The sequence below is a fragment of the Anser anser genome, assembly GCF_964211835.1.
Source record: "Anser anser genome assembly, chromosome: 5".
In the NCBI taxonomy this organism is placed as follows: Eukaryota; Metazoa; Chordata; class Aves; order Anseriformes; family Anatidae; genus Anser; species Anser anser.
The window spans coordinates 37,071,401-37,097,647 of record NC_139725.1 but is presented as its reverse complement, the minus strand read 5'-3'; the positions used below and the strand labels follow the sequence as shown (position 1 = coordinate 37,097,647).

Below are 26,247 nucleotides of genomic sequence, written 5' to 3'. Positions count from 1 at the left end.
TGTCAGACTGCCACATTTCTGCTTTTTTGGATGAGCGTTGCCTTTGGGAAAGGCTGACTCATGTGCAAGTGGGGAAAAACCTGCTCAGTGTCCTAAGCCCCTCTCCCACATCTCCTGTGCAGCCTCTCCCCTGCTCTGCCCCCCTCCTGTCTCCAGAAATGCCAACAGTGGGGACCAGGGGCACCCAGCAAGTCTCTGCCGATGCCCCGCGCTCCCACAGAGCTGGTTCCTGTGTCACTGCAGCTTGGTGTCGATACACATCACCAAATCACGCATCCCCGAGCAGGCTTGGGTCCATGTCCAGCGCCCGCTGCAAGGCTGGGGTCCTGGGGGAGGACACGCAGCGTGGGTGCCTCGAAGCCAAACCGACGCGGCACTGGTGCTGGGGTGGGACAGGCTGGGGGCAGCTCCCAGCCCCCAGGGCACGTGCCGGTGTCCCCAGGCGTGGCATGCAGGACCTTGGGGGGAAGCCCCAGGTCCCCAGTCCATGGTCCCCGGACCCCAGCCCTGCCTCCGCCTGCTGGGATCAGGCGCTGAGCCCCAGGGCTGGAGCTCCCCGTGCGCCTGCCCCACTCCGCGCGTCCTGGTGCGCGCAGAGCCCCCAGCCCCGAGCCGCGTGCCCACCCCCAGCCCCCCGGAGGTGCCCCCATCCCCCGGGCCACGGAGAGGAGGAACGAGAGGCAGCGGCAGAGCAGCGGCTTTATTGGGGGCAGGCGGCGGGGGCAGAGCCGGGGCCGGGCGGACGCGGGGGCTGGGGGCGCCGGGCGCTGTGCGGGGGGCTTCCCGCAACGGAGCCCGTCCCGGGCCGCCGGAGCCCCCGCACCGAGCGTCGAAGCGCCGCTTCTCCGGGGGCTTGCGCCGCCGGGCCTCGCGGAAGCCTCCGGTTTCCTCTTTCCACGCTGGAGGGCAGCAAAGCCCCGCGCTCCGCGTCGAGGTGGCCGGGAGGTGCGGGGACGGGACGCGACGGGACGGGGATGGAGGGGACAGGAGGGGATGGGGATGGAGGGAATGGGGACGGGACGGGGCGAGAAAGGGGTCCCGACGGATACGGGGATGAGGATGGGTTGGAAGGGGCGTGGGAGAGGATAAAAGAGGATGCGATGGGGATGGTATTGGGAGGGGATGGGGATGAGGATGGAAACAAATGGCGACAGAGATGAGGATTGGGATGGGACGCAGATGGGAACAGGACAGGGTTTAGGATGGGGACAGGGAAGGGGAGGGGAGAGAATGGGACAGGACGTGACAGGGTGGGGACAGAGATGGGATTAGGATGGGATAGAGATGTGGACGAGGACCAGATTGGGATGGGATGGCACAGGATAGGGAAGGGGATGGAGACAGGATGGGGATCCAGACTGGGACAGGGAATGGCATGGGATGGGACAAGGTGGGAGAAGGATGAGCTTGGATGGTGATGTGGGCAGGAAAAAGATGGGAATAGGATGAGGACAGGTTAGGGATGGGACAGGGGTAGTGATGGGGTAACGACAGGACATGAACACGTCCTGGCACGCAACCATGGGAAGGTGACCCATGGGATGGCCATGAAGAGGTGTGGACAGCTGAGCACAAAGCTGGGGGACGCAGTGCGGGCAGTGAAACCACAGTGGCCTCTCAGCTGGAGATCACAGTGACGCCTGTCTCCTCGAAGACCCTCCGGAAGGCGACCTGGAGAGACACCAAGGAGCAGCGCCTCCAGCAGCTCCCCACCAGGAAGTAGATGAAGGGGTTGATGCTGCTGTTGATGCAGCCAAGCAGGAAAACCACCTGGGACTGCCCCAGCATGTAACTGAAATGCTGCAGGAAATTCCAGATGCTGAGGGGAACCATGAAAAGGAGGAAGAAGAGGACGGTGAGGAAGATAACGATGTAGAGCCTCCTGGGCTGGCGCCGCTGGGAGCCGCACTGGACCTTAATGAACAGGATCACATTGGAAATGACCATGGGTGGGGCAAAAATAAGGAAGTTGAGGGCATACATGGAGATGAGGGCCAGACGGCATTGCTCGTGCTGGTGTGACAGGCACAGGAAAGCTACTGCAGCAATTACAGTGATGGAGAGGGCCCAGAGCAGGGCACACACCACGGCCGACAGGTGCTGGGGGCGGTGGCAGCGGTACCAGAGCGGGCACAGGACAGACACGCACCTCTCGATGCTGATGGCTGTGAGGAGGTACATGCCTATGTTGTGGGTGAGCAGCAGGGGCAGGAGGAACGACCTGAGGTACTCGAAGACAGGGAAGGTGCTGCAGGAGAGGTTGTCCAGGATGTAGAGGAGCGCGGAGGTGAGCATGAAGAGGAGGAAGGTGAAGTCAGCGACGGCCAGGTTGAGGATGTAGACGGTGATGGGGTTCCTGCGGATGCGGAAGCCAAGAAGCCAGAGGACGGCCCCATTGCCCACCAGCCCGCAGAGGCAGATGAGCAACGTGACGCCGTCCACGGCCATATCGGGGACATCGATCTCACACGCATCTTCTCCATCGGGTGTTGGCGTGGGTGGTGCAGGAGACGGGGCCGTGTGGTTCGGCTCCATGGCAGGAGGCTAGGCGGTGGTGGGATGCGGTCCTGGCTGCGGTCAGAGCAGGGGGCAGGGGGGTGAGCAGGACCCTGAGGGTGAGTGGGACGAGGCGGGGAACAGGGCTCAGGGGACAGCAGGGCTGGGGAGATGCTGGGGACGGAGGGCTGAGGAGGCGGCTGCCCTGCCAGTGGTGGGCTGGGGCTGAGCGTGGAGCAGAGTCTGGAGCAGAGGGCAAGGGGCTGCAGGAGGGGGTGAGGGGGGGAGAGGGGGCTGCAGGGGCCTCAGGGGAGGTGCCAGCAGCGCCCTGGTCCAGGCTCACCCCCATCCCTACCTTTCCAGGCAGCGGTCTGTGCCCTGTCCAGCTGGAGCCGTCCTTGCCACTGTCCTCTCAGACAAGGAGATTTCGTGTCTCTGTGTCCTCAGAAGACCTGAGCAGACCTGAGCCTCCTCCGTGCCCCTCCGAACAACGCTGTTCCTTGGGCGTTGCTGCAAGAGCACTGGTCAGGTGGTGAGAGCTCTGCCTCTTTCAACGATACTGGCTGCATCTCCCATCCTCTTCCCTCGTCAAATTTCTGTTGATCTTGCAGGAAAGGAAATGTTTTGTCCAAGAGGATATCCCAGAGGACAAATATTGCAGCAGCTACATCTTGCTGTGAAAGAATCTTGGTGCTTTTAGGATCCAACCTGATATCTCATTAGACTGGTAATTACCACCTTCCTAATTGTTTTATTGTGCTCCATTCTCCTCCCACTACTCTTCCCTAATGTTGGCATCCTTCTGAGATTGTTCATTACTGTTTGCACTTCCCCTCAGCCTCCTGGTGAGGCCTGGCCACAGCGGCTGGTCCACGCTTGTCATGTCATGTCACCAGGGGGGGTTTGGTGTCGGGGCCGTGGGCTCAGTCTGGGGCCAGGCTGCAGGGGACACAGGGGCACCGGGGGCAGCTGCTGCTTCCCCAGCGGGCCCCCGGGAGCTGCGTGCCCCGGGTGAAGTGGCAGGAGGGAAGACGGGAAGGGCGAGGGCCACGGGTGACACCGGCAGCCGGGCCCAGGGAGGGACAGAGCTCCACAAGTCACCTGCTGGGCCAGGAGGAGCTCTGAGTCATCCTGTGCCTCCCTCCGCCCTGGACTTTGCCTCCGGTGGATGCTCGGGGCAGTAAAACCGGCAGAGGCCAGGGAGGGACTGGGACACGCAGGGTCAGCGCGGGGCGGTGGGGCCCGGAGCGGCGTCCCTGCGGCCAGGCCCACCGTGCCCACATGCAGCAGGCACCTGGGGGGCAGAGCCCACCCCCGGGGCCCTCCGAGGCCGCAGCCGCTGAGATCAAGGCCACTGAGATCAAGGCCGTCATCGTCGGGGACGGAGGCTGCGGGAAGACGTCGCTGCTGATGGTCTTTGCCAGAGGGGACTTCCCCAAGGTGAGGCCCCTCCTGCCTGCCCGAACATCCCCAGGCTCAGAGCCCCCCAGCAGCACCGGGACCCTCATCCCGTGCAGCCCCCTGCCCATGTCCCCCCACAGCTTCCTTCACTGGGGACGGGGCCCTGGCACGGGGCGTTTGCCGGCACCGGGGGGGTCCCACTGCACCCCTGGGTCCCAGCCACCCACCCAAGGCTTGATGCTGCTGTGGGAGACCAGGGGTATCCCAACTGCCTCCCCATGGCCTTGTCCATCCCCCCAACCCCCCCCCCAGTCCCTCACCCAACCCCGGGGCCTCTCCAAGCCACCCGCTGCCCACGCCCCTGTCCCCTGCCAGGTCTACGTCCCCACGGTGTTCGAGAAGTACACGGCCTCCTTCCAAGTTGACGGAAAGCCCGCGAAGATCCACCTCTGGGACACGGCAGGTGGGAAGGGATGGGAGGGGACAGCCTCGGGTGTGCCCCTGTGCGTGGAGGCGCTGGGGACGGGGTCCCCCATGGGTGTCCCTGCCGCCTGCCATCCCCAGAGCCCCCCACGTCCCCCCGGGGTGGGGGCAGGCATGGTGCATCAGGGAGCCGGCTCCTGACGGTCTGCTGCTGGGCCTGCAGGGCAGGAGGACTATGACAGGCTTCGCCCGCTGTCCTACTCAGATGCCAATGTTGTCCTCATGTGCTTCGACGTCACCAACCGCAGCAGCTACGACAACATCCTGACGAAGGTAACGCAGCGCCGGGGGCTGCTCCCGCCCCGTGCATCCTCCCCAAGGGGGCTGCCACCTACTCCGCCGTCTGTCCCACCGTCCATCTGTCCCACACCCCGTCCTGCCGCCCGTCCCGTGCCCCCCACGCAGGCCTGGTGGCAGCCACCTGTCCCCCACAGTGGTACCCGGAGGTGAACCACTTCTGCAAGGGCGTCCCGGTCCTGCTGGTGGGCTGCAAGACCGACCTGCGGCAGGACCCCGAGGTGCTGCGCGAGCTGCGGCAGGGCCGCCAGGAGCCCGTCACCTTTCAGCAGGTGGGTGCCCCCCCCCGGCAGGGGACACGAGCCTGGGGCAGGGACGGGGCTCAGCCACTGCCGCCGCTCTCCGCAGGGGGAGGCCATGGCCCGGCTGGTCCACGCCGCGTCCTACTTCGAGTGCTCGGCCAGGTACCAGGAGAACGTCAGGGACATCTTCGTTGCCACCTGCGCCACCGCGCTGCGATCCGCCCGACGGCCCCGACGCAGGAGATGGCCCCGGGGGGGCTGCACGCTCTGCTGAGACCCCGCACCCCCGGCCCGGGCACCGTGGGCCGGCACGGAGACACCCCGTGCACAGAGAGGCGCCTGCCACCGACCTGCCCGCAGCCGCCCCGCTGCTGAGAACTGACCCGGGGGACCCCCCGGGCCCCTGTCCCGCCGGCCGGGCGGGGGACACGCGCTGAGCGGCTGCGGTGCGGTTCTGCCATTAAAGCTCAGAGCTCGTCAGCGCCGTGCGGTCCCTGCGGGCAGACCCCCGGACACCCGATGCGGCACCAAAAGGCACAGGGCCGCAGCCACGGCACCGTGTGTGTGTGTGTGTGCGCGTCTGTGAATGTGTGTGTGTACATGTGTACGTGTGTGTGTGAATGTATACATGTGTATGTATGTGTGTGTACGTGTGTGTGTGTGGGTGTGTGGATGCATATGTGTGAATTTATGTGTGTGCACTTGTCTGTGTGTATGAGTGTGTATGTGCGTGTGTGCGTATGCATGTGTGTGTACATGTGTGTAGTGTGTGTATATATGTTTGTATGTGTGTGTATTTGTACATGTGTGTGTACATGTGTTTGTACACATGTGCGTGTGTGCGTGCGCGTGTACATGTATGTGTGTACTTGCCTGTACTTGCCTGTGTGTACGTGCATGTACGTGAGCATGTATGTACATACATATATATATACATATATATACATATATATGTATACATATATATACATATATATACACATGTGTATACATGTGTGTACATGTGTGTGTAGTATGTATTTGTACGTGTGTGTGTACGTGTGTGGACGTGTGTGTGTATGTGTGTACATAAGTATGTGTGTACATGTGTTTGTACATGTGTGCATACATATTTGTGTGTGTATGTGTGTGTACGTGTGTACGTGTGTGTGTCTGTCTGCACGCGCCCCCCCCGCCCGCGGCCCCCCAGCCCCCACGTGCCCCTCGCTGGTCCCCGCGAGCATGCGCGGGGCGGGGCGGAGGGGGCGGGGACACCCGGGGGCGGGGCCAGCGCGACGGCCCGCGGGAGGGCGCTCGCGCCCGTCCCCTGGCGGCGCACGCGCGCTCTCTTCCCTCCCCCCCCGCTCCGGCGGGGCGGGGCCGGCGGGGTGCGTGCGCGCGGCCGCGCACGGCCGAGGCGGGCCGGGCGGGGGGCGGCGCATGCGCGCAGCGCGCGCCGGGGGAGGCGGCGGGGGGGCGCGGGGCGGCTGCGGGCGGCGCAGGCGCAGTGCGGCGGCCGAGGCAGTGTGTATGTGAGGCTCTGACGGGTTCAAAATGGCGGCGGCGGCTCCTGTGTGAGGAGGGGAAGCGCGTCCCGGCCGGGGGGCGGCGGCGGCGGCGGCGGGGCGGGCGGCGGTGGCGGCGGGGTGGGCGCGGGCGGCGGGCGGCGGGGCCGGCGGCCGCCCGGCAGCGGGCCGCGGGGTGGCGGCGATGCGGGGCGCGGGGTGGCGGCGGCGGCGGCGGGGGGACGCGGCGCCGGGCCGGGGAGCGGGGCCCGCGGGAGCCGGCGGCGGCGCGGGGCGGGCGGCGGGGCTGTCAGCGCCCGCTCGGCGCGGCGGGGGCGGCGGGCGCGGGGGGGGCGGTGGGGCCGGTGGGGCGGCGCGGCGGCCGGGCCGGGCCCGGTCGCGGTCGCCGCCTGACCCGGGGGTTCCTCCTCCGTCTCTTGTGCTTCTCCCGTGCCGGCGCTAGAAGAGGACAAAGGCGCAGGAGAGACCTGGTGAGCCACTCGCGGCGGGGCGGGGGGGCGCCGGCCGCCGGTCGCCAAGTTTCCGCAAGTCCCCGGAGAGGAGAGGAGAGGGGCCGGGCGGCGGGAGCCGGCTGCCGCCCCCGCGGGGCCGTCCCGCGGGCGGCGGGGCAACCGGCCGGGCCGGGAGGCAGCGGGCGGGCCGGGCCCCTCCGGGGGGTCGGGCCGGGCCGGGAAGTTGGCGGCCGGCGGGGGGCCGGGCGGCGGCGGGCGCCGGTGACAGCTCCCCGGGGAGCGACGTCCCCCGCGCCGCTTTGTTCCGGCGGGCACCGGCCCCCTCCTGTCCGGGGGGCCGGGGCAGGGCCGCGGCTGCGGGGCAGGCCCGGGAGGGGGCGCGGGGCGGGGGGGGGGACGGGCTCGGGGCGTGCGGGTGTTTACAAACAGCGCCCGGCGAGGGGAGCGGGAGCGCTCGGGCCGGTCCCGAGCGGTGCTGGCGGGGGGGGGGGAGCGCGGCGCTCCGCTGTCAGACCTTTTCCGGAGGGGCAGGGGGCAGAGAGCTCGGGGGGGAACAGGCGCTGCCCGCGCTACGGCGGCAGTCCCGTGTTCCTGCACGGGACGGCAGAGTCCTGCCCCGGAGGTCTGCCGTAGTCATAGGCGTGGGGTTAAGAGCTGCGGTGTACCTAGATGCTGTTTTCATTCTGTTCCTGTAAAAAAAAAAAAAAAAAGTTTAGATGCCACCTGACACCTTGGGAAACTTTCCCGTGTACAGCATGGTGTCACAAGGTGGCAGATTTGGAGATCTGAGCATGTAGGTCTCCTAAGATGGGAGTTAGTCCCCTACCCCCAGCTGCACCGAAGTGCCGCACACAGGATCCCGTACGTCTCCCTGTTTGAGGGAGATGTTCTGTGTGTGTGCGGCTGCTCCCGAGTGCTGCGGTACAGGACACCCAGAGGACAGCAGTCATGTCATTTGGAGGAGCCGGTTCTCTAACGCGTAGTGTTGCGCTCTGGGGAAACCAGGCTGCTCCCCTGCTGCCGTCAAATGTTTAACAGCAGGCGCACAGCTTGCCTGGTTCCTGTCCCCAGCGCGAGGCTGCTGAGCTGCCGCTCATGCCGGTAGTTGTGTGGAGCAGAGGCCTTCTCCTGGTTGGGGACCTGCAGCTCATGTGTTACAGAACAGCTGGTAAAGTCATTTACCCTAGGTCATGCCTAAAGTTAGAATGGGAGTATTAAAGTTGAGGTGGGCTTATCCCCTGTGTTCACTTGATCTAGCCCCACACAGGGGCTCGGATTCAACCTCAAAACGAGTGAAGAAATGAGGGATGTAGGTGCTGCACGTCCCTGAGACCTGCTTCACTGTTTCCCTCTGAATTCAAAGGAGGAAGAGGACGACGACAGCAGCCCTGGAGTGTCCTTCTCACTCTCTTCAGAAGAGTCGGAGATGGAGCCTGAAGAAGAAAGGATCCGCTACAGCCAAAGATTGGTCAGTATCAGCCATTACTGATCAAATCCTGTTCTTGGTTTTCTTCAACTGAAAAAAGAAAAGGTTTTTACTGGCAACAAGTTTAAACAACCAAAAAAAAACACACCACAAAACAAACATATTGTAGTGGATTGCTGCAGCTTGTCCTGAGGTATTAGCTCAGCCGGTGGTGAGTTGGATGGCTTTGTGGGTCCTGTCTGCATCGCAACGCTTGCCTTAGCGGAGGGTACAGATTGACTGAACTCTGGAAGAGGGGAGCATTGGGGGCTGGGACTGGATAAGATGCTCTGGGAAGGTGCGGGATAGAAATATAAAGTGTGTGTCTGTAGCTTTTGTCACGGCAGATTTTCTCCATGTGTTTGTAGCAACTGGAGAAGGTGAAATGGTGTATGTTACCGTTATGTTGTCCTGGACTCGATTTGGGCATTCTGTGAAATCAGAGAAAACCAGCTTCAGGTTCAAGCTCGAATTTGCTTGTGCACGTGTCTTCTGGTTTTTCTTTTTGGGGGAGCTGTTCCAGAGCTCGGGTCCTGGTTAGGCCCTGTCAGGAGCTCTGGCTTGTCTGATGTTTGTGCTGATGTTTGGGGGACTGCCTGAGGCAAGCAGTCTGTGAGTTGGGGTCGTAACTGTGAGTGGTGTGGGAGCAGCTGCTCCAGGAGCCTGTGATGCTATTCCCGGAGATCTTGGGGAAGGAAGGGAGTTGCTGTGTCTCCTGCAGGCCAGCATCGCATTTTGAGGCAATTGTAAACCTTCTGGGAAGTGCAAGCATCAGCTCTGTGATAACTGAGGTTGTGACAGGGTTTGTCTCTGAGTCACAGTGGTACTCGCACCCTCACCTTCGAGGTGCTGCCTGTGAAGTTAAATCCTTATCCTTTAATGCTCTGAAATCGTTTGCTGTGAGGCAGCATGGTACTCTGCACTAAGCTTTGCCCTCGGATGCGAGTGGTTCTCACACGAGACTGTCAACGAGGTTGCTCCTCTGTCGGTGCCAGGTACCTGGCCATAAGTGCTGGGGAGCTGTAGCTGGCACGTGCCTTGCAGGTGGCCCTGGGGTGGAAACCCTCTGGTGAGGGCAGAAACAGGTATTCCAGGCCTGGCCCCTGTGGAGGGAAGACATTGCATAGGCAGCTGTGGTTTGTCTGCAGACCTGGGGTGCTGAAGGTGTGCTCCTTCTCTGGGGCTTCGCAGCATCTGTTGCGTGGTCATGTTTTGCAGAGAGGATTGTTGCACGAAATGATTTGGTGGCAGTCATGTACACTCTTGTAGTCAGCCTTCTTTTCCTGCTTTGGGGAACTGAAGTAACTCTGATTTGAAGGAGTTTTCAATCTTTTCTCTTTTTTTTTTTTTTTTGAGAGAGTGCTTTAAGAAAAGCCAACAGTAATACATCTGTGGATGCTTCAAGCTGGCTGTTTTTTCCCCAAGTGCTTTGGGGGGTGCTTCAATTTGGCAGTGCTGCCAAAAGCTGCAGTCCTCCCTTGTCCTGACATGCTTGTTCCCACAGCTGTGTGATATGTAGCTTGGGGTGCTAAAGGTGACCACTTCTGTAGCCAGCAGTCAGGCCGGCAAGATAACTTCTCTTGGAGGCAAGGCTTCAGGTTTTGGTTAAACTACAGTCTTAGCTGTGCAGTGACCCTGCTGAAGTAGCCCAAAAGAGCTGGACAGAGATGCGGCAGTTGAATGGGACTAGCAGCCAGGAATTGACCAGTTTAAAAATGCTTATAATCTCACAAATAAAAATTGGCAGGAAGAGTTGCTGTCTTGAGCGTACATGGCCTTAACTCCAGTAGAATGTGCTAAGCTGGATAAAGGGCTGCGTGCTGATGAGCTGCGTGCGTAAGGGGCTTGGGAAGACACACAGGCAGCAAGCAGAGGACAAGGCTCATCGAGGCTTCTGTGGCCTCGTGTCCGTGCTGTCCCTGCTGGCCTGCAGCCTGGAGCCCCTGCGTGCTTGGTGAGGCTTGGTTCATACCTCCTGCTTGGCTCTTCCTGGGAGCTCCTGCTCGCTGTGCTCTTGCTGTGTCCGTGAAGCTTCCTTGTTGAAGGATCTTTCAGAGATGCTTAGTTTTTTTCCCTAGGTGTGTGCTCTTGACTTTGTCTGTCTGAGATGTGGGGAGCTGTTCTCTTAGCTGGTGTTTCTGGCCCTTGCAGAACAAGGTATCGTGGGTGAAATATCCAGGAAGACAAAAGTGATGGTTATGATTTACTTGAAAATGCTACTCTTACGTATACATCGTTCTTGGGAGCTGACTTTTGTATGCCTATATTAACCCTTCTAGGTAGGGAAACAGGTGGTTGGTAGTACAGTACGCATCTGTGCTTTGTTTCTCATGTGTGTGACTGGTGGTCAATGTGGGTGTGAAAGCAAAAGGTAACATTTAAAAAAAAAAAAATCCAGCTGTGATAGTAGTCTATACCAGCCAGGCAACCTTGACCAGAATATTTTGTAGTGTTGAAGGGGCCGAATTAATTGCTTGGGCAAGTAGCAGGGTTAGGGGATACGTGTGGCCCAGGATGTCAACAGAAGCTTGTTGTCTGGTGTGCCAGGGCAGTTACACTTAGAGCATCTCTTGGTGTGTCGCCCTGGTCTTGAGACCAGATTGGTTTCATTCAGGATGCAGTCTCAAGTACTTTGCCTCGCTTTTAGTGAGTGACACTGCTGCCTTGCTCTGGTTCAACAAAAATCTGACCAGTGTATGTTTTTTGAATGAGTTTATTGGTGAAAGATTCAGATTTTGAAGAGAAATCTACCTTTCCTCTGGGTGTAGTCGCACTCCTGCACGACCCTTCTGCCTGTTCACACATCGCTGTGTAGTCTAATGGTGCATCCGGTGGCTCGCAGTGCCCTGTGCTTGCTTCCTTGCTCAAGCTGCACATCCACGGCACCCAAGTTTGCGAAGGACTGGGTGAGCTGGTCTGGATACAGCATTGTCACTGCGAGGGTGTCTTGTTCTCATCTTCCACAACTAAACCTGGAAGAAGCTGTGTCCCGGCATGCTCTGGGAGGCTGCTGCGGGTAGGGGAAGGCAGCCTGCGTACGGCGCTGCGTGAGCACAGAGCGTGCAGGGCAGCCGTATTCCTCGCCTTCAGATTCGGTAGGGCCAGCCTGCGCCATGGGGAGCTGAGGGTGGGACTTGCCAGGCTGCAGAGCACTTCTCTGGTAAGTCTGCGCGTGTGTTGCTGCTCCTCGGTGTAACGAGGCAGCACTGCAGGGGCTGGTGAGAAGTGCTGGCTCTGTAAGCTGCAGCCACATGTTTGTGTAGCCCCTTCATGGAGGAGCTGAAATGCTCTATTGTGTCCCGAGGCTGGAGTGACGGTCCAGCCCTGGCGTTAACAATGTGATGGCTCCTCTCTGAGGCTTGGAAGCCTTCTGCTGGCTGTCACTGGGTGGTCTCGCCCAGCCCATGCCACAGCACGCTGCTCAGCTCGCTGCGAGGAGGCTTGGTGCACGCTGGCGCCTACAGCCTGAGTTTGTTTGAGGCAGGAGTGACCACGGGAGCAGCTCTGGCTGAGCTGCTCGAGCAGAGACGCGCCTGCCTCCCCGTCGTAGCAGGGAGTGCTGGCCTGGTGTGCCGCTGAAGAGGGAGTTCTTTCTCACACCAGCCTTCGCTACACGTAGAGCTGCTCTGCCTGCGTGGGTCCGTGGAGCTGCTGAAGGACTGCCCAGCACAGTGCGGGCCTGGCATCCGCCTGTACTTCTCCAGAGGAGTGCTTGGTACTCCTGGGCATGGGAAGCGTGGAGAAATCTCGCCTCCTTTCTGCTTCAGGGCTGATCATGCCAGGCGTTTTCTGTGAACTAGGACTAGCAAAACCCTGTAAGTTACGAGTTGGGATCAGCACATCACTGGAGCGGTGCCGTGAGCTTTTGATGACAACGCTTGGTGAGAGGAAAGAGGGCAGCAGCAGCGTTGTGTCACCTGGGGATGGCTGCAGTGGGGAGCCTAGCGGGAGAGGGTGATTGCCCCAGGGACCGGTCCTGCCAGCCGTGGTCTCTAATGCTGTCAAGTCAGCAGTCTTTATCTCGGGTGTGGTTCCCAGGTAGGACAGGCAGAGCTGGTTTTCAGCCTCACTCTGCAGTTGCCTCTGGAGCTGATGCCCCAGAGCTGGATGCCGCTTCAGGGGATGCACAGCTGTGCCCTAAAGAAAAGTTGGGGGGGGTGGGGAGGAGGGGGCATCTCTGCCTGTCTGTGCTGGGCTAGTTAGCTAGCCGTCCCCTGCCTCCAGCAAAACCGACGAGACTGGAGAGGTCTGCACTGGGGAGATGGGGTGGGGTAGGAACCTCTTAAACTGGCTCTGCTGCTGGAGAGAGCCTGAGGTGGAGCCGCACCCTCCGCCGGGCCGCGGGAGCGCTGCCCTGTGCGGCTGGGGCTTGGGCATGGCTCCTGCATGCTGCACGGGCCTTGGCGGCTGTCCCTGGCCGGGCGCGGTGGCACCCCTTAGGGCTGCCGGAGGCTGTTGTGGCAGCGGCGCAGGGGAGCAGGCTGCTGGAGGAGGAGAGCCGCCTGGTGTGAGGGCTGCGGATGGCTGGAGTGTGTTGGCTGGGGGGCGAAGCGCTGTCTCTCCTGTCGCTCAGGGCAGCCCGCGGCTTGCTTTAGCACTGGCCTGCCCTGCCCTCTGATCGGATCCCTCCGTGAAATGTGAGAGGAGGCCTGTCCCTACCAGCTGAAGCCTGGGGCCACTCCCATAAACAACAGTTAGCAGACCTGTCCTTGCATGTCGGTGTCCACGCTGCCCCTGGGTAAGACTTCACGTGAGCTCTACAGCATGCGGAGTCATCAGCCAAGAGATAGAGCTTGGGGCACGTGGGAAGTTGTTCCTGCAGCATGGCGGCTCTGATCTTGTGGTTTCCAAGTCGTTGTATCAGGGTACCAGAGCTGCCTTGCAGTATGGGGTGATGTCAAATGCAGGACACAACCTGTGGACCGGGAAGACTCGCACGCTGGCGTTGACATGAGACTCATGGCAATGCTCCAGCCCTTCTCCTCACGTGGCCAAGGGCACAAATGGCCTCAAGGTTGTGAGAGGAAGGTCAGGAGGGAGCAGGCTGTGGGATGGCAGGACGATGCTCATGCCTAGTAAGGTGGCAAGGAGGAGCCACCCTTCTTCCTTGCAGAAGCCTGCCTTCCCCGCATTGCTCAAGCGGCTGGCTATCTTGAGCGGCTCACGCTGTCCCGAACGCGGGATGCGAAGAGTAATGCTTTCTGTCGGGTGCAGCCTGACCTGTCTGTGCCCCCTGCAGTGCTGCTCCCTACCAGGTAACAATCCCTTGCAGTTGTGTGCATCTGTCGTGCTCAGATCTTGGTGTGTCTGACAGAGGCAAGTCCTGCTGGCCTCTTACCAGCTCTTGCGGGGTTGCTTCCGTCAACCTGGACCTGTGCTGCACGCTGTCACTTACCCTGTCACACGATGCACCTTCCTGTTGCCTGTAAGGACGTGGGTTTTGTCTGCCGGAGAGCCTGGTGTGAAACCTGGCTGGCCAAACACTGCTCCACTGCTGGACACACCTCAGTTTCCTAGTCTAGACAGGACCTGGGCTATCAGGGTAATTAATCTCTCCCTCATGCCTCTGCTTCAAACTGAAAACACTACCAATGAGTCTTTCCAAATGACCCAGGTATAATAATTGAGCACTGAATAATTTAGGGGCTCTGTTCAGATTTGATTTGGGCAGCTGTAGGGACTGGGAAGGGTGAGTTTTGCTCTAGCAGCAACTTGGAAAGAAGTTCAGTGAGCGTTTGGATCTTGAAAGATGCAAGATCGCACTGGTCCCTGGAAGAATACGGCCCTGAAGCCAACTGGATGATGTTCCATGTCAGCAGAGAGGTAAATAGCTCTGCTGACTTCTTACTGTCCCAAGTCTGACTGCGGCTTGCGAGTGTCCTGGAAGCCATGGTACTGCTTGAGCTGCACCAGACAGCACAGGAGCACTTGAAGTTACGTGAGTGTTACTAAACAAAATGTGCAAATGGCATTGACGCCTCCTGTTAATAAAGCAGGAGTAGGTTTTCTACCAGGGTCGGCCAGGCTTGCTCATCTCTGGGTGACTGGGAGAAGGCAGAAGGCAGGGGGACATGGCGTGCATAAAACCTTCGGTCACTGAGTGTCGTTGTGCCGCTGATACAGCGGACGGCGCGCCCGCAGCATGATCCTGTGGCTTGAGCTGTTCAGGGGCAGCTGCCACACCGAGATGCGTGCCCTGGGTTGGGAGAAGGGGAGTCACTGCGGCAGGGCAGGTCCTTGCAGTGCGTCCTGCTCGGCCCTGGTGGGGAGCTGGGAGCGTAGGGGGATCTCGTTTGGTTGCCTTGGGAAAAGTAAAAGGGCAAAGTGGAAGAGGAAAGCCTGTGGTAGGATGACTGGGCCTGTAATTAGATATCTGGGATACTAATTCTAGATATCAAGGCTGTCAAAAGCACTGGGGGCCAAGAAGGGTGGGGAGTGCTCCCAGTCTTGGAACTGGAACTGTTGTCTCCCGTTGGCTTGGGGAGCTTGGGTCTCAGGTCTGGTGTTTTGGGGGGTCATGGGAACAAACCCGTGCAGAGCCCTCCCTGCTGGGAAGAAGCAGTGAGTAGGCACATGCACCCATTTGGAAAGTGAGATTCGACTGCTTCAAGTGGAGCGAAGAAAATCCCTGTAACTGCACTTGTACAGATGGATCCCCAAAAAGCCTACCAATAAACCTGAAAGCAGCATCACAGCTCTCCTGTCTTAGATGCCTTGGTCTGGCTGAGGTGCAGACTGAACTCTGCTGTACCTGGGCTTGCGCCGGTCCAGGACTGGTTCCTCTTCTGGAGGACTTAGGGCAGGGTGGCAGGCAGCCTGTTGGGTGCTCTCGGGCACTTCAGTTCTTCTTTCCTTTTCCCTGTGCTAGTGCTGTCCACATTCACGTGCCCGCAGATTCTCTCCCACCTCTGTGGTGCTTCTCAGGCAGTTGGGAAGTGCTCTGTACCACATGTCCTGGCCCACCTGCTGGCAGCTGGGCCTGTTTTTTCACGTGGAGAACACGTGGGTTCTCCCGTCGTCGTCCCTGCCCATCTGATGGGGAAACCATAGGCTCCAGGGAGGCATCACAAAAATGGGAGAGCTGCTGTAGGTCAGTGGTTTTGGAAGAGCTCTGCTCACACAGCATGGAGAGACAGAAGGGCTGTGATGAATGCAAAATTTTCTGTGCCTGCTGATGCTCCCTCTTCACCCCCTTCTCCCATCTCCCAGGAGCCAGGGGAAGAAGATGCATGGCTGCACATCGGCATCGCTTGTTGCCCTTCTGCTGGCCCTTGAAGTGGGTTAGATAAATCCCGGGGCAAAGCATAGCCTGCAAGTCAGTGATGGCAGAGGAGGTGCCTTTCTCACCGCTGTGTTTCTGTGGGTCTGTGTTTGTGCATCTCTGTTGCTGTAGAAACAGCATAATGGTGAACAGAGCGAGCCGGCCATCCGGGGACGGCAGATGCCCGTGGAGGAACCCAAACTGAAGGAGGTATTGGGCTGGGATCTGCCCGGGGTGGCAGCATGGTGAGGAAAGGTGGGTGGGCTGATGCTTGTGCAGCAGCACTCTGAGGGGAGCAGTGCTTTCTGTAGCACTCCACTGGGTTGGGTGCCAGGAAGGGCACGGGTCCTTGTTGCCAGAAGAGCTGAGGAACGGTTCACGGCACTGACTTCTCGCGTGTATGAGCGAGCTGTGGCGTGGGGCACAGGTAGGTTTTATGGCGGCTGGTTAAAACAGGTCATATATGCAGTGAGCGGAGCAAGGAGATCTTTTCCCTGAAGTATGTTAAACACTTTGTCTTTCCCAGTCTCTTAGCCATCACGCTGTACACAAGCAAGAGTTTTAGTAAAGCCACCCCGCACCTTTTTTTGGCAAGGAAAAGGCTTAGCTCCGGGTGTGATCGTCAGCTGTGGTTTTCGTTAGTGCTGGTCCTCAGGGCTGAGAGCTGACTGCAGCATTGCGCTGCCGTGTGCTAGCCAGTCCTGAGGGGTTTGGGAGAGGAGGAGTCCTGTGGTAGAAGGCACCAGGGGAAGGATCAGGACATTTCTTGCTAGGGCTGTTATCTAGAGAAGCAGTTCCCAACTGGTGAGATGTGTTTTTGCTATGAATGAGATACGTAGAGGGGATGGGCCTTCTTGATGTTGTGTTTTTCTTTGCCTGGCCTCTGTACAAGGCAGTGGTAAAAGCCTGTGGGGTGAGAGAGAAGCGGGGCAGTGCTGTGGAAATTGGAGAGAAAAAGCAGCAAATAGTGGAGGCAGGAGCAGAGCAGCCTGTTTAAAATAGTAATAATACGGAGAGAAGAGCCTGGCCTGTGCTGTTGCAGTCTGAGGGTGCCCTGCTTCCCCTTTGCTCCCCTGTGTACCTCTGGTTCCATGCAACTGTGGTCTTGGGATCGAGCTGAGGCGGCCAGCAGTGTATGTTCCTGCAGGGTTAGGCTGCCTCCCTGTTGAATTTGCTGTACACCAGTATTTCTGTGTGTCACTGAGCTCCGGAGCCCCTGCGCCGCATTTAGAGTAAGGAAGGGACAAGCACTGGGCTTCCTGTGGGGCAAAGGGGGAGGGAGCACGTAGGTTGGTGTAACTGTGTGGGGGAAGGAGGAAATCTCCTTTCCAGTACCTGGGAACAGTGGCCTTCCCAGTACACTTGCTGGCCATGTTCTTCCCAACAGCACTGGGTTGTTCTCCTTCTTCATAAGCTTCCCTGGCCCTGCAGCGCCAACAGCCTGTGGCACGTCCCGTAAAAGGACAGTGTCGGCTTTGCGGAGGCTGTGGTACAAGCCCTGGGGCTTCCCGTGCTGTTGTTGCCTGAGTACTCCCACGGTGAGAACCAGCAACCGGTTTCTGCAGAGCTGGGTCGGGGCAGTGGGAAATTAGGAGGGTCAGTTCTGCCCTGCTGGCGAAGCAGGTTCGTGGCCTGAGCTCCCGCTGTGCTGGTCCCAGTGAGGGTGAAGCTACACGGAGCTGACCTAGCTGTGCGCTCGGCTATGCCTTGTCTGTTCCCAGAGTGGCTCTTGCGGGGGGCCACGAGCTGACACAGCTCACCAGTGCGAGCCGGAGCAGGACAGGAGATAGGGCAGTACGGCTGTAGGTGGTCCAGGGGCAGGGGGCGAGGAGAAGCACCCCAGCTGGCAGCCCCCAGATCTCCTGGGGGGGCAGGCCAGCTGTTCAGAACCACACAGCACAGCTGGGATGAAACCCACTCTCCCTCTGTCCACCTGGGCATGCTCCCGGGCTCTGGTGCCTAACCTGCTGAGCGGCTGTGCGCCTCGGTGTGGAGATGCTGTTCTTGGCCTGCTGGCATAGCCCTGCTGTGAGCCACGGAGTCTGGACGGGTGCTGGCACCTGGCTGGGGTTTCTGAGAGCATCTGTACACAATGTTTCCCGTGAGAGGACAGACAAGCGGTATTTTGAATTTCTTGAGCTCCAAGTCCTATTGGGACTGCAGCAACACCCAGTGCGGATTGGGAGGAAATGGGTAAAGCGCATGTAATATTCAAGCCTGCCTCTTTGGAGAAGTTTAGTCTATTTTGTTCCATTTTTTCTCTGTTACCTACTTATATAAAGCAAAAGGGGGTAGCAGAGCTGCTAATGCTTATCCACCTGACTGCATAACGTGTGTGCTGGGGAAACCCTAGCAGGAAAAGGGCTCTACAGAGCCGACTTTTTCCTTGGATTTTATTGACTTGGAAGGGGTGGTAGGTAACTGAAAGAGATTTGCTCAGACTGCTTGAGAAATAACAAGGTTTAACATCTAAGAGCAGCTTTTAGGACAATCTGTGTGGCTCAGAGGATGAGTTTTCTGTCCTGAAAGGTGGTGCGGTGGAAGATTTGATGGTCCTTCATGAGCTTTCTTGAGTGCTCGTAGAATCGAGGCAGGATCTGTCTGCGTACCAGGGTGCTGTGGCTGCCGCGGGCGTTGGCAGCCTGCGGGTCAGCAGTGCGCAGAAGCCCTCGGGAAGGGTGGCCGCACATGGACGCGTGCAGGTGACACATCCCTCTCAAGAGCAGCGTTTCCTTATTGGGGCTGTTGCCAGACTTGCCCATCTGTGATCTGATCCACCATGCTCATCTGCCTGGTGGTTTCGCTGCTGTGGCTGGTCAGCGTGTGGCTGAGCCGCAGCTGCTGGAGTTCTCCTTTCTCTGTGGTGCTGCCTCCTCACCTGCCTTTCAGCCTTGCTCGAATTCCCCAGTTACTCCTTGTGTACATCCAGTTACAGAAAAATGCAAACTGAAGCACTCTCCTTGCTCGTGCTGAAAGGCTGGCAGCCCAGCTCGTGGTGGGAATCCCTCCTGGAGCTGTGAATCCTCGGAGGGCTCCAGCTCTGCCTGTATCTCTGCGCACTCCTCAGCCTGCTGCTGTGAGTATGTTTTTGTCCAGGAATGTGCAGCCTGGGGTGCACCGGCTCTGCTCACCAGGTCTTGAGAGACAGGGGAGATGATGAGGGGCATTAAACCTGCTGGCTGAGTTCTTGGGTTCCTCTTGTGAAACCAGGCAGCAAAAGAGTGAGTTGAGTACATCTGTCTTATCTGCCAAAGGTGACTGTCTGGACAGGACATGTAGTGCTGCTAAAATTAACTGCCTTCTAGCTTGTCCTGGTGTCGGCTGGCCTCCAGGCTTGCACAGAGACCAATACAGCTGCTGACAGGCTGCTTTCCCCTGGCTCTTCCCCGGAGGAATAGGACTTCTCCCACTGGTGTAACAGATCTTACCTGGCCTTTTGGGGTGGCTCGTAATCGCAGGTGGAGCTCAGCCGTTTTTGGATGCTGTGTCTTGCCACGTGTATTTGCCTGACATTAAAGCACCCATGAATGAGTTCGTGTGAATGTTGAAGGTTTGGACTACTCTAGGGAAGAGCCATAGCTCTTTGCTGTAGAAGTGTGTGAGATGTTGAATTCATAAACTGAGGAGAGTAGAGCTCGTTAGCTAACTACCAGTCTGGATGCATTTCAGCAAAGTACACCTACAGACAGTGGCCAGGAGGCACCCAGTGAGGACACGTGGTGGTGAACGCAAGTGGGCACCGCTCTCGTGGGGAGCAAGGTGGTGTAACAATACCTGCAGGCCCAGGAGTGCAACTTGCCAGCATTCTTCAAGTTCCTGCTTCTCCTCCAAAGGCACACAGGAGCCTTGTGGGAGGCAAGCTGCTCTGGAAAAATGGCAGGCGAAGGGGGAGAGACTCAGGGAGAGATACGGTGAGGGGTGCTCTGGCCTGGAGGGGCTGTGGCACAGTAGGAGGCACGTCCTGGGGAATGGGACATGGAGGTGCTGGAAGTTCAAGGAGGGGATGGCAGCAGACAGGACAGGAAGTGACTAAAATACTGTTGGTTTTGCTCTGTAAATATGTGAGGCTGTTTTGGCAAAAGGCCGTCTTGTTCTGTTTTCAAATGCGACCTTGTACTTCTCTCAAAAAACCTGCGGGAGAGCAGTCTTCTGGTCATCCTCAGCAGACTGTCGGTTCCTTTGCTAGAGGTGGCTGCTGGTGGAAGGGGGTGTCCAAGGAAGTTCTGAGGAGCACCACCGTGGGGCTGCGTGAGGCGCTTCCCCTCAGCATCCCTTGGAGCAGGAGGCTGCAGGTGGAAGCATCAGAACAGAAGGGATGGTGCTGGAGTTGCCTGCAGGATTAATATTCATGTTATTTCCTGCGTTGAGTGAGTGGTATCCAAGAGGGTGAGAAAGCACTGGTGGAGGACGCGTATCTTAGATGAGAATTGCTGGCTGGCCGGTGTTGGAGGGTGAATAAACTGCCTTTATCTTGACCCTGCCTGCCACTGATTCTAGACTGCTTGTCAGTTCTTCCTTAGTAAAACTCTTGTCAGGATGAAAAATGCCTGGATCCTAACATAGATCACAGAGCTGAAAAAGCAGTATTTACATATTGCTGCCGAATGCCAAACGCTGAGGTTGTCTCACAGGGGTGTGTAATGTGCCCAGCTCATAACCCTTGCATTGCTGGGGCTGGGCTTCATCTGGGACACTGGAGAGCCTCAGTTTATGGGGTAGTCTCATTTCTGGAAGTTGTGTGTCCCTCGTGGAACTGACAGTTGCTGCTGGGAGATCCCGGCAGTGTTAGTGAGTGAGCCCGGGGCTGGGACGTGCTGGAGCTCCTCCTGGATGGGGCTGACTGAAGCAGCAGGAAAGCTGAGAGGGCTGCAGCAGCCTGCCGGGCAGGGGAGCTCAGCCGAGCTGTGGGATGGGGGGGACAGCTCCTCCGGAAAGAGATCAGGCTGTGCTGTAGGAAGGATTTGTGCAGCTCTTAAAAAAAAAAAAAATGCTGGTGGAAAGGTGAGCACAGCGTTAGCGTGGCATGGCTGTGTGCATCTCTTAACAGTTATTCAACCAGGTGGCAATTCCCCATATGGCAGGTGAAGATCTAAGCACCTTGGTGTAGAAAGGGGTCTTGGGGTGTCCCTACAAGCCCTATACCTGTACGCTGACTGCATCTGTCCTAGTATGGAGATGTAGTTTGGGGTCTAGGGGACCATGGTTTGTGTAGCTGCAATAGGGAAGCTGCATACTCCAGGGAGAACTCAGCTGCAGAGACTTGCCCGGAGTCCCTGCAGGTGCTGTCTCTCCCAAAACGCGTGCTTGGAAATGCAGAAGCCTTTTCTCCTTCCTGTCTGCTTTGCGCACTGAAATGCTGTTTTTCCCCACCCTCTCAAGACAACAATGGCTTCAGAGCACAGTGGCCCCGGCCACGTACACAAGAGGTGTTGTATAACCAGCGGAGCTATTTGTGTTGTGGCAGTGCTTCTGGGTCTTCAGCCGTGACTGGGATCCTGTTCTCCTGCATACTGTGCACATCAGGAATCCAGACTCTTCCCTGCCCATGGGAGCAATTGAAGCTGAACCTGGCTGAGTGTGGAGGGGGGTTTGCAGCTGATGCTGTGCTGGTGACAACTTGAGCCCTAGAATTTGGGATTTGCTCAGCTGGAGGAGACAGTCCCCTTCCTTCCACGTTCTGCAGCCCCGACTTTCCCGTTGTGAAGGGAACCCGGCTCAAGGTGCTTGCACCTCTGTGTTGTGGCTGTGTCCTGTTCGTGCTGTGAACAAGACGTGGGAAGAGTTAGAGCGGTTCCGTGGTCCCACAGCACAGATCCTTGGATGGGCCCGCTGGGCTTTGTGCGGCTGCCGCTCAGGAAGCGCGGGGCTACGGTAGGCCAGGCTGTCCAGCAGCATCCTCCCAAGCCTGCAGTGCTTTGGGTCATAAAGCCTTTAAATTTCTGGTCATTTGTTCCCTGGTTGAGTGACGTAGGGTGGGAGTGGGGTCAGTCCTCAAAGCTGCCTTTGGTGCTCAGGATTAACCAGAACCAAGCAGTCTTGTGGCCCAAACGCCACACTGGGCTGGTTTCAGCTCTTCAGCGTGTTCAGGGGCCCGAGCTGAGCGCTGGGGGTGATTACAGGCACAATATTCTGAGCGAGCCGTATTGGCTCGGCAGCACGAGCAGGGTCTGCATCAGGCCTGCCCACGCACTTGCTGTTCTGCAGGTTAGCTGGCCTGCGTGGTCCAGCCCGTGCCAGCCTGGTGCTGCTCCTGGAAGGACAGGTCTCGTGGGGCAAGAGGCTCCTGCTTTGGCGTGGCATGCCTGAGGGGTGGCCGATGCAGAACCGCCTCTTGTGCAGCTGAACTGGGAGCCTGGGAATACCAGTTGGGCTTCCAGCATGGGATCCAAACGTAAGTTAAGGGGTGAGGCTGGATATAGCCTTTTGCCAGCATTTAGCGTGTCAGAGCTTTTTCATCCCGTGAGGTTTTGTCTGTGGTGCGACCTGGCCCTGCCATTTGCCACCACCCGCCCGATCCCAAAGCAGGTGAGAGATACAGACTACAGGGCCCAGCGTGCTGTGCTTCGTTACACGCATCCCCTAATGGGCTTAATGACGGAGAGCTGCCTGCTGGGGCCTGGAGTCCTGGGCCTCATTTCTAGGCTTGCCTGGGAGGGTGAGTGCAAACCAGTCCAGCAGGAAGGCCACGGGCGCGCTTGCTGGGCTTGGCATGTCTTTGGCTTCCCTGATGTGCCTGGGTGAGGAGCAAGGTCCCTGGGCAGGTAGCCTGAACTCTGTGGCAGTCGCCACCGTTACAGCACCGGGAGCGGTCAGAGCTGGCCCCGTAGTGACCGCAGCGGTCAGCAGATGTCCCAAATTCTGTCCTGTGATGCTTGGCTGGGCCTGCGCAACTAACTAATGGTCCAAACAGCCCCTGTGCTGCTGTCTCCAAGGGCAGGCCCTTGGAGAACTTTGTTTCGGGGTACTTAGTGAGGGCTTTCTGAAGTGCCCCGAGCTGTGCCCCATTCAGGAGCAGCCTCTCGTTCCTGCCTTCCAGAAGTGGTGTTTGGGCCCCTTTTGTGTTGAGGTTTCTGCAGGGGTTTTTGGAAAGATGAGGAAAGTTAACGAGGTGTTAACAGCGGGGAGAGGTAAGCTGCTCTGCCATAATGGGCTGGAAGCAACTTGCAAATTGATCAGCCTCCTAGAAATTGTGAGGTTGAACTTATAAGAAGGGGGAGAAATCTCCTCCGTGTTCCTGCACTGGATGATTCATTTTTTTTTTTTAATTTAAAAGGCGTCTTTAAAGTAGTGCATCTGTACTGGGGCACCCTTTCTCTTTCCCCAGCGCGGTTTAAATAGATGAGGCTAAAAAGAGGAGAGGGACGAGTGCAGCAGTCAGACCGATGGGTGGCTGTGCCAGGCTGGAGCTTCCTGGGAAATGTTACAGGTGCGCTCGGTTGGGCTGTGCAGGGTGTGGGGAGTGCAGGATCGGGCAGGAGAGTGAGCAGAGCGGTGCTGGCTGCTCGGGGGCCTTCGCCTGAACTTCGCTGTCACCGCGGGGCGGGCTCGGACCTCCTGGCTACTGAGACGGCAGGAGCGGGGAGCCAGCCCTGCTTCTCCCTCCCTGCCAGGGAGAGGGGACAAGTGAGCGGAGAGTGCCTCGGGGGGACATCCTCGTGGGTGCTGGGGTTGGAGGCAACCGCTCCCACCCAGGAAAGGGTGCCTTCCGCCTCTGGGAGGCTCCAAAGGATGGCGGAGCTATCGAATGCGCTCGCTCCACGCGGAGCAGGCATGCGGGGACTGTGGTGCTTGGGGCTGCGTGCTGCTCGCTGCACCGGTGCCACCGACTGTCCGCGTTGCAGAGGGGTCCCGTGGCTGGGGGGCTGCTGGGGACACGGCCCCCCCGGCGTGGCCGTGCCTCAGCAGCCCCCAGGCGTGAGGGCAGCTGCGCTGTCGCCTCCCGCCCCATTCCATCCCCGTCTGGCTGCTGGCAGAACAACTGATGTGATTGCTCTGTCGCGGGAGCATCCCTAATTGGGGGAAGCCAGCTTGGCTAATTCAGACCGGGTTGACTGTTGTCTGAGGGGAATTAGGGAGCATTCCCACGAATGGCTCTGCCAGAACACGGTCAGTCTCCGGAGGGGTGGCTAACAGCTGGGGACAGTAATTTCTTCCAGATCCAGCTATACTAGAGGAAGATGTCTGTCAGGAATCCCAGTACAGACATACTTATGAGACCCTCTCAGAAAAGGGTTACTCCCTCCACCTGCTGCACCTCGCACATGAGGGAATAAATCAAACTTCTGTGCGCAAGCATAGCCAAAGATGAAAACTTGAGAATTGTCTGCAGCGTGAACCCCTTCCTTTATCACTTGGCATTCTAGCAGAGATTTAAATTCACAAATGCCTTTACCTCCAGTGAAGAAAAATACTGACATACCTGGTTTTTTTTAAAAAAAAAAAAAAAAAGAGTGATTGTTTTTCCTTTGCCCCAGTTAGACCAGCTATATTTCCCCTCTTCCTGTGTTTGTGTTAGCACTTAGGAGTGGATTACCTGTCTGCCACATGGCCCAACATGTGCAAATCTGTTGATTATAGGAGGAGCAGATCTGCTGTTTCAGTGGTGTGTTTGGGATCGCAGACACGCATTGCCTGAATAGATCTGTGTGTCTGCTGAAAACTGATACCAGCACTGCTTGCTGAGCAAGAGGCCTAGGGAATAAGACAACGCGGTGGCATGGTGTCTCCTCTCTGGGAGCAGAAGCGTGTACGCTTCCCAGAGACTGCCGGCTGCAGGGCGAGGGTCCCCAAGCTCCTGCCTGAGCTGCATTGGGTTGATATGAGCTTCTGGGACAGCTGGGGGAGGAAGCAAGCTGGTCACTCCTCCTGGTCCATAGCTCTTATTTTCTGGTCTGATCTCTCCTCAGCGTGGCACGATGAGGCGGCGTTACGAGGATGATGGCATCTCTGATGATGAAATTGAAGGGAAGAGGACTTTTGACCTCGAGGAAAAGCTTTCCACCAACAAGTTTAACTCCACCTTCGTCGTCTTCATGGAAGGCAAAGGTTTGTGTTGGGGCCGCAGTGTGTGCTACTGCTGTCTGTAACCAGACAGCTGTTGTGGTTAGTCGCTTCTCAGAGAGACATGCCGTGTGAGATGACCTTTCCCCGAGCCTTTAGGAGAAAGCCAACAGTGATCACAGTTGGATGTACTCTTTGCCTCTGACTACACCCAGAATCTTCCTGTCTGCCAACTTGAAGGGCGGTTACAAGGCAATTGTGGTGATAATGGAATCCCTTCCCACTGTCCCGTGTTTTGCTGCCTTTTCCTTTCTACTTTTCACTAGAACTGTGGAAACTGGCTGCTGTTCACACTAGTTCTGTGCTTTCCTCTGCTGTGAACTGCTTTACTTGCATAACCCAAGTAGAGCAGAGGAGGCGGTAACATTTATGCCTGCTCCCCTGCAAGTCCTGCAGCAGTCCCCAAGAAGCTTGAAGGCAATGTGGAGCATATTGGTGAAGGTTTGGCTCAAGCCCGCTAAGCCCTTCAGCCAGGAAAGTTGGTAATAGGGAGTGTACATGGGAAATGGCACGGAAGCTGCTCAGTCTGGAGAGCAGCGAGCTGTTCTGCAGTGCTGTGGGCTTGCTGGGACACATGGCAGCCAGGAGCGAGGGGTTTCGCCTGGGTCAGCACCTGTAATTGCAGCCACGTGTCTGCTAGATGCTTAACTCAAAGAGTGTGGGGGATCTCCCCGCTTGCTTTTCACCATGCACATGGCTCAGTGGGATGTCTTTTCATTGTGTAACCAGTGCAAGCCCTCGTGACGATTTACCATGAGGGTGAGCTCTTGCTCTGCTGTGAGTTTCTTGTGGAAGTGAGGACCAGAAACCCATGCTGTTCCCCTGTCTGGCCCAGCCTGTTGGAGCAAGTCCCCCCCGCCCCCTCCAGGGGGGCCCTGTCTAAGGTCTGTCAGCAGCAAACACCATGCTGCTTACAGAACTGCTGCAAAGGAGTTCCAGGATCTCTGCAGGAGTGCAGAAATGACAAGGGACAGGGCTCTCTCACTGGCTAGCAGTGCCACAGGTGTGAGGAGGTTTTCAGATTTCAGCTGGACAGGGCCCTGAACAGTCTGATCCAAGTCTGAAGTTAGTTTGCTGGGAGCAGAGTTGGACAAGAGATCACCAGAGGTCCTGCCTAACCTCATTTTGTGTATAATACTCTGTAGGAGTCTCTTCTAACACCTTCCCTCTTCTTTTCCCTTCACACCAGACTTCACAGTTGAATACATCCAGCGGGGTGGCCTGAGAGACCCTCTCATCTTCAGGAGCTCTGATGGCTTGGGGATAAAGTAAGTGTCAGGGCAAAGAGTGATGGGTGGGTGACTCCGGCCCGACTTCTTGCCTGTCTCCATGTTGTGGGGGATCTGATCCTGGTAGCTGGATCTGTGCTCTGCCAAGCTGATGTGACCGTGTCCTGTCCGCATTGTTGTGGAGTGAGCAGAGGAAAGCATCTTCCGTCTCGCATATCTTATTCTTGCTAGTCTGTTTGGGCTTAAAATGAGAGGACTGAATTGGCTGTAGGTGATCGCAGTTCAAATGAATGCCTGGCAGGTCCTATTACTGCTCTGATGCAGTATCTGGCTTTGGTTTTTTGCCTGATAATATA

The 26,247-nt window shown here is 58.0% G+C and overlaps 3 protein-coding genes across 5 annotated transcripts in view; 2 read left to right on the top strand and 1 right to left on the bottom strand.

The window, feature by feature from the left end:
* Window positions 1-954: 954 nt before the first annotated feature.
* On the bottom strand, window positions 955-2,972 carry LOC310900704 (mas-related G-protein coupled receptor member H-like). Its single transcript, XM_083839076.1, has 2 exons — window positions 2,852-2,972; window positions 955-2,571 (listed from the first exon to the last, which is right to left on the bottom strand). Exon 2 carries the CDS (start codon window positions 2,533-2,535, stop codon window positions 1,618-1,620), a length of 918 nt encoding a protein of 305 aa, XP_083695202.1. The 5' UTR covers window positions 2,536-2,571; window positions 2,852-2,972; the 3' UTR covers window positions 955-1,617.
* Window positions 2,534-5,399, top strand: RHOD (ras homolog family member D). 2 transcript variants are annotated; one of them, XM_083839078.1, is made up of 5 exons: window positions 2,534-3,223; window positions 3,784-3,936; window positions 4,273-4,360; window positions 4,544-4,653; window positions 4,815-5,399. In XM_083839078.1, exons 2-5 carry the CDS (start codon window positions 3,907-3,909, stop codon window positions 5,292-5,294), a joined length of 708 nt encoding a protein of 235 aa, XP_083695204.1. In that variant the 5' UTR covers window positions 2,534-3,223; window positions 3,784-3,906; the 3' UTR covers window positions 5,295-5,399. The 2 variants fall into 2 exon arrangements, with proteins under 2 accessions (XP_083695204.1, XP_083695205.1); XM_083839079.1 differs by lacking the exon at window positions 2,534-3,223 and having other exon boundaries at window positions 3,355-3,936; window positions 4,815-4,949; window positions 5,026-5,399.
* A 949-nt stretch (window positions 5,400-6,348) lies between these two features.
* Window positions 6,349-26,247, top strand: part of KDM2A (lysine demethylase 2A) — a 45,494-nt gene continuing 25,595 nt past the window's right edge. For both annotated transcript variants that reach the window (XM_083838969.1, XM_083838968.1), the window contains exons 1-5: window positions 6,349-6,472; window positions 6,867-6,894; window positions 8,240-8,344; window positions 24,509-24,647; window positions 25,852-25,930. In XM_083838969.1, coding sequence (XP_083695095.1) covers window positions 6,453-6,472; window positions 6,867-6,894; window positions 8,240-8,344; window positions 24,509-24,647; window positions 25,852-25,930 — 371 coding nt within the window. In that variant the 5' untranslated portion in view covers window positions 6,349-6,452. The remainder of the gene's footprint in view (window positions 6,473-6,866; window positions 6,895-8,239; window positions 8,345-24,508; window positions 24,648-25,851; window positions 25,931-26,247) is intronic.